This window comes from Cololabis saira, chromosome 18, assembly GCF_033807715.1.
Source record: "Cololabis saira isolate AMF1-May2022 chromosome 18, fColSai1.1, whole genome shotgun sequence".
NCBI classification, from domain to species: domain Eukaryota; kingdom Metazoa; phylum Chordata; class Actinopteri; order Beloniformes; family Belonidae; genus Cololabis; species Cololabis saira.
Genome location: NC_084604.1, coordinates 17,597,241 through 17,612,746, shown reverse-complemented (window position 1 = coordinate 17,612,746; position 15,506 = coordinate 17,597,241). Strand labels below are relative to the sequence as shown.

The following is a 15,506-nucleotide window of genomic DNA, read 5'->3' as shown; positions in this document are numbered from 1 at the left end:
TGAAATGTCAATGGTTAGGTCAAGAACCTCACAGGCCAAGCTAGCCCTCTTTAGTCTAGACACATGTAGTAAATTAAGGCTCTGCCTCGGGACTTGCAGATTTTTCTTTGATGCTGACATACATACATATTTAGTTGTAAACATGTAGTTCACTTTTGCAGTTTAAATCTTTATTACTGTGTATTTTCCTGCTTCATTTTAGTGCTGTCTCTCCTTCTATAACCTCGTTTTTTATATTAAAATTGTGTAATAAAAGTAAACATCAGAAATAGGATTAGCATAATAAGTAGATGATGATTTGTGCAAACAAGAAGTTTCACCTTTTGAACTTCTGATGCAAAATATGCATATGTTGGGTGCATATTCATGGGAATAGCATTCCCCCTGCAATTTTCCAAAAGATCCCCACTAACAGAATGTCAGGCCAATTGAAGAATGTGTAATGTAGATGATATGCTGAAAATGAAATGTTTAGCCTCACAAATCACTAACATTACTAGAGGCAGCAGTTGGTTTTATGAGTACTACGGTGGATTATGTTAAAAGAAATGATAACCTATGGTTATGTAGATTATAAAATAGGTTATTCCCAGTTTTCACCTCCATGCTGTATTTTTTTATGTATTTATTTATCCTGACAAATTTTCAGGACCTTGGACAGCACCCTAGAATCAGACTGGCTGTGGAAAGTAAAAGATCTGTCTCTGTCCATGGTACCAGTCTGTGTTCATGTAACGCTGGCTCTGCGCTAAAGGAGCTGAAATTTCACAACTAAACGATTTACGCTTGAAATACCATGGGTTCCTAAAATTCCCACACTAACCATTTCAGAGGGTATAAACATCCTCAAGTCTAGACTGTCTGTTTGTGCACTCTCAGCTACGAAAGGCTACACATCACACAAAATGAACACGTACAGTAGCATGCATGCATATTCATGATTGTGACATTTGTGCAAAAATCCACAAGGTGAACATGCTTTCTGTGCAATATGATTCACGACTTCCTCCTTATTATTCCCCAGAACAGGCAGTGATAGATTACACAGAGCTAAAAATGAGGAATTACGGATTTTCATTGTTGGTAATTTGCCTTGAGTGGTTATTTCCCCTGTTGTCTCTGCAAATGATCTCGCTCCCCCCGCCCAGCTCTGTGCGTGCCGGGTATTGTGTGGAAGGCGGAGGATCGTCAGTGCGGGAGGAATCCGAGGCCCGTCAGCAGTTGCGCTGACTGAGCCGAGCTGAGAGATGCGCGTCCACTGAGCCGGATCAAGTAGGACCGCTGCCTTTTCCTCCACTGCGCCTCGCTCAGAATAACCACCTCACCACTTGCATCTGCATACCATCGGCACAGACTTACAGTCATTGACAATATTCTGGCGTCCAAATGGAATATTGCTCTGGATTATTATAATTTACTTATATCCACACTCGGACTTTATATGTCCGGAATCGTCTCCCTAAAACGAAAAGGTAGGAACACAATACAACTAGGATTTATTTGTGTATGAGTCCCTCGTGCATTTGTGTCTTTTAAACTCTCGTGTTTTTAGGTGTTGTGGGATAGTAAAGTTTTTAATGCTATAATTTCCGTTGTCCGTAAATTTGATGTGGAATGTGCAGTGAGTTGATGCTGTTGGGGATTTAAGCGCTGATGTGTCTCGCATGAGTAGTTTGGAAGCTTTCGGTCGCAGTTTAACCTCCGACGAATGCGTGTCTTGGTGGAAAAACCACGTTTTCCATCTCCCTGACATTAGAATTCAATTTTAAAGACGTGCATTTAAGGTGAATATTTGAAAAGCGCTGGGACTGAAAGTTTTTAGTCGACTGAATAGCGACTGTCAATGACACGCATATTAAGGCAAAACGCCAAACCAGAAATGGTCAGAACTACTTACGATTTAAAGATGTTTTATTACCAACGTAATCTGGAGTCCCGTTCAATATTTGCTTCTTATTTCATGAGGAAATGGATTGTAAATCGTTGAGCAGCAGCCAGACTGCCACCATGCGAGGAGCAGCGGGAAAGCGTTGAAATGATCCAGGCTGAGTTCATCTGTGCTCCACGCTGGATTTTTGATCATATTTAAGAGCTTGTTCATTTTATTTTATATGGGGACATTTCTACATAGTAATCCATCCAATAGACACAATCTGGGCATTTTTGCACTTCTTTTTAAAAGCAGGCATAATCGATGTACACTTGGCTTTTTAGCTGAGCAGCCCAATTTTAATATATCTGCACGAACTTGTGTGGCTGATGACCTTATGCCCATCTATATTTTTCTTCAAAGACTGCTTCACGTTGAAATCTAGACCTACTCAAACATATCTAGGGAGTTTTACACTCCTATTCTTCGAAAGAGCTACACTATTTGAACAATATGGGGCTTTGCATTGATATTCATGTGTACTTGAACAAAAATAACTATCCACTAATTTCTGACAGTACCTAAAACCCTTGTCATGTTGTGGGTTAGCAATGTAAAGTTATTTAATGTAATCAAGTAAACTTTTCGCTTTGAGAAACCACCATACAGTAGCTTGATTTGTGTGGTTAATTGACTTGGAATAAAGCATGACATGACAAAAACATACTTCCTCAATGGATGGATATGATAGTTATTCTGTTTTTTGTTTTACTCTGTGGTCGTATTTTCTCCCCATTTTGGCCAGTGGTCGCTGTTTTTAAAGTGCTTTATAAATAAAGTTGGCTTGGCTTCCTTTCACTGTGGGTTACATATGACCCCTTGGTACCCCTAGCCTGAATAATTTCCACTAGTGCTCCCTATATGTCCCTACAAACGGCCGACTGGTATTATTCTGGGCACTAGTAGCACACCCGCGTCGGCCGTGACTGATGTGGGATTAAATCGCTGCTCCCGGCTAGAGCTGGTGATAGACAGGGGCGCAGCATGGGGTGGAGGGGTCCCCTGCTCGTGATGGGCTCTCCACCGCATTAGAAAACATGTCAATAAATCTGCTGCGGCGGACTTGGACGCCTCAATGCATCATTAATGGCCAGTGAGTGACAATACCCGCGCAGGTCATCTCATATCCTGCTCTTTTTAATAATTAATTGTGTATATCCCGGAAAATATGTTCCTATATCAGCTATGACAAGACAAGTTACCTAACGGGAAGCACCGACGACGCAAAGGTAACTTGTAAAATACACTACTTGAGCCACTTAAACTACAAAAAAACTACATCTTAATGAGGTGTAAGAAAAAAAAAGTTTGCTCAAGGGAGAGAATGATGTACTATACTGTTCTTGGTGTCAGGCGTGAGATTAGTTGAAGTCCATCAATAATAATACTTAAAGCGTCAGTGAAGATGACATCATTGCGTAAGGTTACTTTGTCTTAACCAAAAACCCCATTGGCTAACTAACTAGCAAGCTAACTGGATTTCAATTTGTAAATGTCTAAAGTAGTCTTAGATTGTGACTTCATATAAAAATATAAGTTTTTAATTCTTAAAGTTGATGTTTCCTTCAGTCTTCTAGTTACATAAGTGACATTAGCATTGTTAGCATTCACTATAAATCAATGGCCTTCAGGGACACTGGATACAAGTCAATACGCTTTATAAGTCATGTTAATTGAATGGAGTGAGGCCAATTATAATACTGAGCTGACATCTCAGGTTTCATGAGCATATGGGCTTTACTTATTCAACACGCAGCACCTACCACACTTTTTATAAAAAAATCCATGGTTTCTAGTTGGTGATTCAGGGTTATTTCAACACACGAAACCCTTTAACCTCCCTGCTGTCTTACACATTCACTTTTAAGACAATGATAATCATTCAGCCTGGCAACGCAGGGATGTCGAAGAGGGACACTCGTGCTCACTCCTGCACAGGGACACACATGTGAGCACACACAGTGCATTAGCATAGGTATCGGTTACTAGAATTCAATAGCTCGCCTGCTGCAGCAAGATTAACTATTCAGGGCAGGTGGTTAAAGGGCCTATTGTGTTGCATGGTTCTGTGCTGCTGTCATGATTGGACAATGCAGCTGTCTGCTGAGCAGCACGCTGCCAAAACAATTGCAAGGGCAAAGGGCTGGAAGAGTACACACACATATAAAGTTTCGCCATAGAAATCATTCGTAGGCCTGCCGAGCAAATTTAAACAGAACTGGTATGAGTACAGGTGTTGCATGCAAACAGAGGCACACTAGTTAATATTCCATTAGTGTCTCCTGCAGGATTTGGTGATGGAAATAATTTTAAAATATACTCAATGGAAGAATTTTAGAATAATGTTAATGATATTGGGATTCAAATATGAAGTGGTGCTGTCCTAACATCGTTCTGAATAGCTGTTTATAATTGTAATCTACCAAAGACATGCAAATGGGAGAGGGAACGATAGAGTGGCGGCAGATAATTACTCATATTAATCAGGATCCCAGCAGGCCCTTACCGATAGCAGCCTAACGTTGGAAGCTAAACACATGTCCTTGCTCAATTCAATGGATTTCATCATGAACTTAATAGTAGCGATTTACTACTATTTATAATTTATTTAAAAAAAAATATCTCAGTTATTCTTAAGTTATTTGTCAAGTTATCCTTTTAAAACTAATTATTTGATTGTTCTTTGAAATAAAATTAAATGGAAATGGCAACATAGAGTAAAAAGCTTGTGAAACCTTAATAAATGTTCATTAGTGTTTTTTTAAGTGGCAGTCAGCGGTCACGTAGGGAGTCAGTTCTATATTAGGATTGTAATGTTTTATCTAAACCATTAGGATGATTTACCTAACCTGTGATTCCTCTATTATGTGATTCCTCTAACATGCCTCTTTTGAATACCATTTTTAATATGAACTGACTTTGTTAAACAAACATACATAACTACCCTCCCCAACAATCATCAGAGTTGGTCAGTCATGGGGCATCATGTTGTTGTTGGAGCCTTTTATGGGTTGAGTTTGCATGTTCTCCTCATAGTTGCTTGGGTTTTCACAGGGTAGTCCAGGTTCCTCCCACAGTCCAAAAACATCTGGGCTAATTGCTTATGTTTAATTGCCTACAGGTGTGACTGTCTGTGATTGTTTTGTCCATATCCGTGGTCTTCATTCCAGGTCCTGGAGAGCTGCTGTCCTGCATCTTTTACATGTTTTTCTGCTTCAATACACCCTGAAGACATTGATTACAAGTTGGTGATGATCACTAATTAGAATCAGGTGTGTTGATACAGGGAAACATCCAAGACATGCAGGACAGCAGCTCTCCAGGACCAGGAATGAAGACCACTGGTCTATATGTTGCCCTGGCAACAGGTCCAGGGTGTACCCTTGCCTTTGGCTCAAAGAGAGCTGGGATAAGTTCCAACAGACTGTGACCCTGGATAGAAAGAATCTGGTATAGATAATGGATGGACATTTACTCATGGATTTGCATCCAATATTTTTCTTGGTCAATATTTATTTTATTCTTATTTTGTCAGTTAACTCTGATTATCACTGTTTTCTACTTATAGGCTATATACTGTATATAAAAAAAAAAAAACGGTTAATTTTTTCTTCCTGCAGGTCTGGCCAACGTGCATCTGCAGCCAAGCATAAAAACATGGGGCATGTAACCGGACCAACCGTGACTGTGACGTGCTTCAATCCAGGAAGTCGCCTCAAAGACAGATCCCAAGATGCATTTCTGGACCACTGACATAACAACCCAAGTGTCACATTCATCGCTACACTTTTCAGATACCCAGGTTGTTTGGAAACTGGATATTATTCCACATATATATCCGAAGACTTGTATGAAGATATTAGATTTCCTCTATTTGCAGCATAAGACGTGTCTCTAAATTTAAAAATAACGGTTTGTTTAAACTGTAAAAAATCTATGTGGAATATAAAATTCAACAGATACACCCTGGGGCTAAAGTGACACAAATGTTTTTATCACTTTGAGGATTTATCCCCAGTTCTAACCCTCCTTTAACGTGCCCCGTAATTCTAGAAGATGAATCCAAACAGCCCCACTGGGCACTTCCTTATGCTGCTAAGTACAATGCTGAGCCTGAGTGCAGGGTTGGAGTTTACTGGCTCAGAAGGTCAGTGGGCTCGGTACCTGCGCTGGGATGCTAGCTCCATAAGTAACCTGTCACTTCAGTTCAAAACCTCCGAATCGAAAGGCATGCTGCTCTACTTTGACGATGGCGGATTCTGCGACTTTTTGCTTCTCGCTGTATCTGAGGGTAAGCTTCAGCTTCGTGTAAGCATCGACTGCGCCGAGACCACCGTCTCTTCTGATAAAATGGTCAATGACAGCCACTGGCACTCTGCCGCTATCAACAGGCACAATTTGTGGACTGGCTTAACCGTGGATGGCCGGAACAAGGCAGGAGAGGTTCGACCCCAGCGGCAGTTCATGAATATTGTTAGCAACCTCTTTTTGGGAGGGCTTCCAGGGGACATCCGCACTTCTGCCATCACCTTGCCCTCCGTCCTTGAGATACCACCGTTCAAAGGAATTATCACTGACCTCCATTACGGGAGTAAGCTTCCTACGTTAATCAATAGTCAGAAGGTACGCTTGGAGATGATGGGCCTCTGCACGAGGAACCCTTGTGAGAATGGCGGGATCTGCTCACTGGCAGATGGAGAAACCTACTGTGACTGCTCCAGAACTGGATATGTAGGTCGATACTGCACTGAAGGTAAGAGCTCCAGAGCTTTCTGTGTCAAACACTGAATATTGATTACAGCATTTGTAAAAAATTCAGAGGGGCCTTCATTCAAATATAGAACTGACCTAACATCATGTTTTCCTTGTTTTTTTCATGGTATAAGGTGTAACTCTTATGTATTTTCCCATTTATTTTTGCAGATATGATTTGTTATGTACGGCTAAATCATAAATCTCCATGTGGACTTCTGCGATTTCCATAACCATGTTGCTATACCCACTTCACCTCATGCAATTATTTGTGACACGCTAAACTTTATTTATGAATTATTTTGAAAAACATTGATTGTGATCTAACATTTGCACATTGTGTAGTTTCCTGCATATTGGGAAAAAGCAGATCCACTCCACTGTGTTTTAAAGATTAAATGGAGTATTTCTTTGTGGGCTGTTGCTCACACGGCTAAGGAACTCTTCATCTTTCGTGTGGGAGTTAAATTGTAGGTGATGTGCTGAGTATATCCTCTCCCCTCACAGTTATTACATTTGATTAGGAAGTGGTGAATACGGTATTAGCTGATGTGACCAAAATTGCAAGACTGAGATCTCTTTCTTTCATTAAATGCATTTAGAGTTTGCAAAGTGCTGCAGGGACCTGAAGGTACACGTAACGATTGTTTGAGAAACGACTTCATCTGTTTTTCCTCTGCTTTTGTGCCAAGCCAATCTCTTTTTTGAGGAGTGAAATGAGATGCGACTCTTGTTCAATATCCTGCTCTCTTCTATCCCTTCACCTTCAAAGTTATAGATATAAAACTGCTTTCTTTCAGCTAAAACGTGTCTATCCTCTGAAGTGGCCCAATACTGGAGTCAGTTTCTGAAGTTGCCACTGGCCTTTCACTCCCTTTCCAAGAACTAATTTTCCATGACTTAAACCAATTCTGAATCCTGTGTCACACCACTCCTGTTGGTTAAAGCCTACTTGATTTTAAAATATACATTTCTGCATATTAATATTAAAATGTTATGCAATTCTACACGACATGTAATTTCACTATAACCTTAGAGATTTAACTCTTTTTTTTTTCTTCTCATGTATGGGTTGTAGAAGATAACTTTGTGTGAACAGACCCATGTCAAATTTCCTTTACTACTGACCCACTTCCTGCCTGCCTGAAATCAGATTGACCGGGTTCAGAGATGTCTCCGTTTGGCCAGAACTCCAGGGAATGCTCACTGGAAACTGTATCACTGACTCAGCTATTTTTAACCGTATCTAATGCATTTCATATTTTAGAATCTATCCTCATTTTAACATATATTTGAGGAATTTTTCAATAAATTTTTACATGACAGGCCTTTGTCAGTCTTTTTTTTTTTTTTTTTTTTGATATGTCCTTAAAATTTTCTTCTTAAATGAAGCTGTTTGGAGCTTAAATCTCGAGCACTGGCCTGTGGCTTTGTTCAGGACAGCACGCGATGTGCTGGTTGCTGAGCAGCCGAGCGAGCTGAGTGGACTTGACCCCCTTTCGTTTCATCCCATTTGTTCACTGCCTGTGTTGAAGAGTCAAAAGAGAAGGAGTAGGTGGTCCATTTGTCTGAGAGCTGATGTGGGAACTATGACAGGTCTGTGTTAAAACAACCAAGGTTTCGAGAGGACCCTTGAAACTCAGCCGAATAGCTGAGACGGGGAAAGAGGTTGTCATACTACAGCCTCAGGGCAGAGGACGTGTGACACGCAAATTCACCGCTGGCCTGATGTACCCTAATTTGTCCCAGGAGGTCAGCTGTCGGACAAGAACCACCCATTCTTGTCCCCCCCCCCCCCCCCCTTTTTTTTTGTTTTTGAGATACATTTACACCAACATGTATCTCTATCTCCCTCTGTTTTCAAGGGGTGCAGGGCTGTGAGGCCGGGAGTGTAGTCATTTCAGTTCTGCAGCCACTCTGACTGCTGCTGTTTTCTGCTTCCTCATTAACTGATGTGCCTGATTGTTGATTATTCCACAGAGGCTGGGAACCATAATTACGAGGATAATGAGAACAGAGATGGCTAATTTGCCTGGAAAATGCCTGCACAAACACTGCGGTCAATTCAGACGGTCTGTTGGCAAATAAGGCAAATTTCTTTTTCTTTTTTTAATTTGTTCACAAGTGGCAAATTACTTGTTGTTCAAGTAACGCTTGAAAACGTCCTGCACGTTTTCCGGGCATATCCTGGGAGAAACTTTGCCATGTGGTTGCAGGTACAGGCTGCGTGAACAACTGCTTAGCGCACCTGTTATTGTCTGTACGTTGTGATTGCTCTGTACATTAATGAGCATCCAAAGCAATCTGTCAAACTTGTGAATATTTATATTTTACATTATGATGCACTGTGGCCCATGCCTCGGTAGCATGCACTCAGATGCAGTTGCATTTACAGGCGCACACCCAATCACACACATTAACGTGGACAAGGCCCTTGAGCTGCTCGTTAAAATGGGCAGATGGCTGACTGACTGAGTGGACTGGGCCTTGAAAGCATTATGCCGGCCGTGCTCCTAATGGTAGCCCTCTGGCCTAGAAGCGGAATACAAGGAGCCAGCAGAATTAACATATGAGAGGAGAAATGAGAAAGCGGGAAAAAGGGGAAACAGAGTAAAGCCTGTTTGCACCACTTGCAGTGAAAAGCCTCCACATTCCCACGCTGGTTGGCTGTTTGTGGGAGAGCAGGGGTAGTTATTACCGGAGAAACGTCTTCGCTTGTAGCTCCTGCAGCTCTTCCCAAACCGTAAAACTTGGCCATGAAACAGAAACACTCTGCCATCATGTGGGTCAGGAAATCTCGGTGTGACTGATCTTACACAACCTTGCCAGGCAAATCCGCTGCTTTGTTTACTCATTAATATTTCTTTACAGTTCACCTTTTGGTAGAATCATGATTAAAGCAGAAGTCATTTGATCTTTTTTTTTTCTTCAAAATTTGGACCACTTTTCTGAAGGCTTAAAGAAATGTCTGTGGCATGTTTTGTATAAAATACCACAGAGCCACAGTACACAGTATTCTTCCCTTTCAACTGTGACTCTACTGAGCTAGTCATCATTTTAGGGGATGGAGTCAGCATTGTGCTACAAGAAATGCAGTATAATGGGAAGCTAAGATAAAGATGATGACGCTGGATAAGTCAGTCATCTGAATGCTTCACTGACTGACATGTTTATCATGTTTATCTATTACATGTTTTTAAGGCACCCCCAAAAAAGTGTTAGGGCTGAATTATGTCAAAGTTTTTCAGTGGGGAGTGCCTTCACCCATCCAAATATCCAAATATATTGTTTCAGGCATAAAAAAAACGATTTTTCTGTGTTTCATTATATGCCCCTTTTTACAGAAAGGTCTTATATAGCTCTGGAAACGTTACCGTCCCTTACGGTAATGATCTTAACATTAAACTTTATTCTGTTCAGCTACCTTTGTGGTGGTGACATGTCCAAGTGTCTTCAATTCCTTTGTAATCGTGAAAACCAAGTAGTTGAAGGCTAAAACAAGTAAATTGGGAAGCAAGTTCTAAAATGGTGCCTTAAGGCTTAGCTTTAGGGATTAATAAGCAGACATGGGAAAAAAATGACAGTTACAATAATCTTACTATAAAAAGTAGGTCATGGAGAAAAAAAAAATGGGGCAGGGACTTGCCTGATTCCAGTGCAGAGGGCATTTGCGTCTAGTGCCCATGCTGAAAATTATGTTCAGATTTGAGTGGCGAAGCCGCTGTTAAAATAGAGCAAGGGATTACGCTCAGACCACATGTCCTCCACAGCACATTGGCTTGTTCCGAGTGCTGTTGCATGAAGAGTAAAGGTTTTCATCTGCATGGGAATCTGAACAATATGGCATTCATGCAGTATATGCACATTTTCTGGATGCAAGCGTTTGTAGTGTCGGGGAACAAAAAAAAAGTAGTCTACCTGCTGTTTTAGGTGTATAAAGCAGCGGTTCAAAGCCTGTTCTTGAGGGCTGGAACTGCACTGCTGCCCCTTAGCAGGCCACTAACTCCCTCCCCCTCCTTCATGCTTCGTCCTTCCCTTTCTTTTGCCAATGTCATCTTCCTTTTGTTCGAGGAGAAGTAGCATCCATTTTAGACTCCTTAAAGGAGGAAGGAGGGGAAATAAAAACCCAACCTTGGCCTCACAGCGGCTTCTAGAAACTTTGCCTACCCTCCATCTTCTCAAAGGAAACCTCTGTTTTCCATTAAGCTTTTTAGACCATTATGGTGTTAAGGTACGCTATGCAGCATGGGCAGAGATCAAGCCACAGGACCAAGCCAAAGTAGGGGTTTTGTGTATTCAAACCTCTGCTTTTCTATTGTAATTTCTTAATACTCCTTAGAGGCTCCGATGAGAAGCTTCTGGATAGTTTTGAGACTGGAGTGTTGGAACATATAATACATGTGAACGATGTTGACTCAATGATTTCCTACTCATGTGTGACCTGTATCATTCATGGGTCTTTCCCTAGTGAGGATATTTGCTGCAAGCAATTTGGATTAATGCTTTTATTATTATAATTATTTATTTATTTTGATTTTGCCCCTGGAGTCACACAGTGAGCATTCCCTCGGTGAGCTTTACGGAATCTCAAGAAATCCGCTAATTTATTTGGAACTGTAATAAGCTACACTAAAGATTGGCCCGGTTAGGTTAAAGGGCAGGAATGGTCAGTGGGGGAGAAAAGACATGGGTCTGGCGGAAAAGCATCCTGAGATCCACAAGCCTCACGTCACCACAAATCCACTGGGGTGTGGATTTATGCATCTTTCCACGTGTGTGATGGCATCTGTGTGATACAGGATGCAGAATATTATGTGACCTGGACAATATTCGAAATGTGAAAGAGTTTGTTTGCTACAGGGGTTATGTCAATCTGCCTCCCTTAGACGATGGGACAGATGGAATTTGCTGCACCTTTCTTCCACAGGGATTTATACGGAATTAGTTGTTTGACTACTATTATAGTTTATTTTTCATATCAGGCATGTCAAGGTGCGTCTCTTTGCTCCTTACATGACAGCTCAATGATTAGAAGTGTGGTTCGTTTTGCATGGTAGACTCACATGCAAACTCAACTGTCGTGTGATAATAATGCAATGCCTCTCTCTGCTTTCTCTCTTTTCCTTTGACAACTCCACAGCAGTCATGAGAAAACCAGGTGAGTCTCCAGAGGAATTAGTAACAACTTCTGCTAAATCACCAATGCCTTAGCAGGTCATGTTAATCACAAATGTATTTAATAGTTAATGAAAAATGAATCAGTCAGATGATGTGTTTAAAACTACCAGTTACTTACAGCTTTCATGGCTAACTAACACACAGAGATGCCCTCACTGTTAGCGTTTTCTGTTTTTCAAATAAAAGCTTTCATATGCACTTGGGGAAAGCTTTGATGTCAGTGTGATAGACATGGTTTGCCAACATGCAAAGCATGCATAGAGACAATACAGCTGCAGTATTGGTGTGTTGTTATTCTGATTTCTCTCTCTATTCCTTCCTGTTTGATTTTTCTCTTCAAGGCCTCGCACACCTGAAGGCAGAACAAGGTACTATCTTCCTTCTCTGTCAAGATCGCTCTGTTTTTAATTCACTCACCTGCTGGCTTGGTTTTGGGATGTACATCTACACTCTGTGCCTTCACTACCTGTCCATGTGCATTTATGTGTTCAGTATGCCCCCACTGCTCTCACAACATGAAGTGGGCGGTGTGTGTGTGCGTGTGTGTGTGTGTGTGTGTGTGTTGGTGGGGAAGGCTGCATGGGAGCATGGCATGTCCAATATTTCAACATCGTCCCTCTGTCTTTGCCGTGGCTCCTCAGCCTCATGTCGTACAGGTTTCTTTGTGTTACGTAATTGTGTGCCAGTCTCAGTTTCACAGCAAACATGCAGTGACACGGGCCACTGTGGGGGGGAAGCACAGAGAAGCAAGACGCTAGGAAAGAACATCGCTGGGTTTGGGGGAGGGACTTTGCTAGGGGAAGATGACTTAGAGCGATAAAGCTAAAATAAGAAAAAAAATGTACCGTAGTAAAGTAGTTTTAGCAAAATGAATATTACAGTAATGTATTTAATGTTTTACAATTCCACAGTGGACCTCGTATAGTCTGCACTTTTAATCAGCACCTTATTATTATTAATGTCTGGACTGTGGAAGGAAGGGAAAATCAAAGTTTGATGTTATTCGCTGGAGATTGCATGTGCTCTGTTGTGGCCTTTAATATTATGTTCTTTGTAAAACCATAATCAAGATTTAACCTTATACATAGCTTAGTATTTAACTGTCCAGTTCTTTACAATAATCAATAATCACAAACCTTTGCTGATCTTAATCAAACCATAGAAAATGTGCACAGATATTCTGTGTTAAGCAATGTTGAAGTCTATTCCTGTTTTATGGAAAATAAATGGATTGCGTTCTTTTTAAGTGATCTTTTTGATCTCAGTTGTCACGGAATCTAAGTCTTTTAATTTTAATATAAATACATGTTAGGAATCAAATAAAAGCACTCACAAAAACCCTTTCAGATTTTCTGACGAGATGCTGCAATCTCATGTTTTGGTGAGTTCTTCAATATCAGCGATATTTTTTGAGGAAAGACTTTTTTGGGACAGTAACTTTTAGTTTTAAACATGTATTATTAAATTTGAACACAGCCACGACTTCTAGATTTGCCGTCAACATGAAATTGATATCTGCTCAGCCACTTTATCAGGTTTGCAGCAAAATATGTCCTCCTCCCCTAAATAGCGAGCATTGTCCGTGAATCTTTTTGTTTGTCTGTTTGTTTATGACCAAAATTAGCCTTATCAAAAGACAGTAACCTGTTAAGCGGTCTCTAAGTCTCTCGAACAACTTCACTTTGGGTAAATATTCTTAGCATTCAAAGGCAATTTCTCATAGGCCAACAAAAGTTGGAGAAAAAAAGAGTGTGATGTTGAAGATGTCCTTTGTGTTTTGCTTTTGCATGTTTCCCCCTCTTTTTTTTTGCAATTTGCATGATTGTCAACATTTTGCATGCAAGTGTCATTTGCCAGTATATCGGATTAATGTAGACTAACCACAGCTTATTCCTACTTTCTGCTGCCTCTCTCTGGTGCTCTGCCTGATGATGACACTCTTCCTACTTTTATCTCCGTGGATCCTTTCTCCTCTGCAAAATCTGTAGGTAGAAACAAAGGTACAGACATCTTGTTTTCCCTCTTGTGCTTTCATACGAGCCATGTGTGTGTATGTGTGTGTGTTTGCATCCGGTGGTGAACGTGCTGCCACTGGATAGCCATTAAATGAATCCACATGCACATCTGTGTGTTTGGGAGAAAAGTAAAATCAAGGGACTTGATGCTCTCCAGCTAATGAACCCTCACATTTACTGCTGCTCGAGGGATGAACAATCGAGCGGAGGGTTGGGTGAAAATTGGAGAAATACAGTATCACTTCTGAGCACTAAATGATTTGTTCTCATAAATATTAAATCTCAATATAAAATGATGGGAGTATGTGGTGAGAGTAAGCTCTGCAATTAACTATTTAATGTCTTTTCAAACAGCAGATATTAATAATAGATTCTCCGTGTGTGTTTGTGTGAAGATGCACATGTTTTATGGCAGTTATTGGATGGCCAAATAAGAAGTGACTGGTGAATTTAACATGCTATTTGGATTCTGTTAAATTAGGTCGTAACAGCATCTACAGCCAAGTTACAGGGTCATTGTTATTACGAGTCCTTGATTGGAGGTTAACTATACAATAAGTTGAGCAGTAATACAGAGGCAAACAGCCGTTTGCTATGCAAAGAGATGGAGATGCAATGGCGTTCTTACCAGAGAGAGCTTGCTGGAGTCTGAGCATCCCTGTTCTGTGTTGTTGTAGTCAGAGTAGTCATATATCTATATAATGACACGGTTTCCCGCTGTGCACTGCCTGATAGGTCTTTTATATACTGTATAAGTCTTTTAATTAGAGAGAAATTGTGAGAGTGTCTCGTTCGCTCTTGTTTTCCTGAGATAAAAACATCCAGCAGTTGCTTAACGTGCCCCAAGTTGGGTTTCCCTTTCAGTTTTGGCTGTTTTTGTTTTTAGCTAAGCATGTGCAGGGTTTACATTCACCTTTGAAATAAACATGAAATATATGGCTACAAGTGATTCTTGTCAGGTTTTAACCTCACCGGTTTGAATTCATGAACATGATATTGTACAGTAGTGAAAGACTTGTGCTCAAAATCACCTGTTGGTCACTGTATAGGGAAGTTATTTGTAAATGAGATCAACTGCTTTTTTTCAGTGTTTTTCTTGCATCGTTTTCACACAGCGAAGAGGCACTATATGAATGATGAATGATGTGTTTTCCATTGAAATGCTATCGGATTGATTTGGAGGCTGGTGTGTGTGAAGTGTATCATAGCCCCAAACTCATCTGACATCATGGATCAGCTTCCCTGCACCGGGAGTATACCATTGGGCTCAATAGTGAGTGATTCCAGTCAGATTTACTGTATTGTGTATGATTTGCCTTAATTCAGTTTGGATCAATTTTAAAAACCAAAAGAAAATAAAGAAAACCAAAAACAGAATCCCCTTACAACTGTGTTGCATCAGCAGAGGTATCTCGATCAGCCTGCAGTGATCAGTTACACAGCGGTTCACTCTTCAGTGACAGAATCACCAGAACCCGGGTTTAAGACGTGGCTCTGGCCTTTCCTGTTGAAGTCCACAGTGGTTTCCTTTGGGTCTTCCAGTTTTCTCCAGCTGCTCAAGGACATGCCAATTAGATGGACTGTAGTAGGACTTGGAGTTTTGCTTAGGTGAAAATGTTAATGATTGTCTC

At 40.8% G+C, this 15,506-nt stretch overlaps 1 protein-coding gene across 10 annotated transcripts in view; it reads left to right on the top strand.

Annotated features, from left to right (window-relative positions):
* Positions 1-5,554: 5,554 nt before the first annotated feature.
* LOC133418480 (neurexin-3b-like) overlaps positions 5,555-15,506 on the top strand; it is a 303,186-nt gene continuing 293,234 nt past the window's right edge. For all 10 annotated transcript variants that reach the window (XR_009770446.1, XR_009770445.1, XM_061707181.1 and 7 more), the window contains exons 1-3: positions 5,555-6,683; positions 11,823-11,840; positions 12,202-12,228. Coding sequence is in view for 8 of the 10 variants with exons in the window: in XM_061707181.1 (XP_061563165.1) it covers positions 5,987-6,683; positions 11,823-11,840; positions 12,202-12,228 (742 nt within the window). In the remaining 2 variants the exon portion in view is untranslated. The remainder of the gene's footprint in view (positions 6,684-11,822; positions 11,841-12,201; positions 12,229-15,506) is intronic.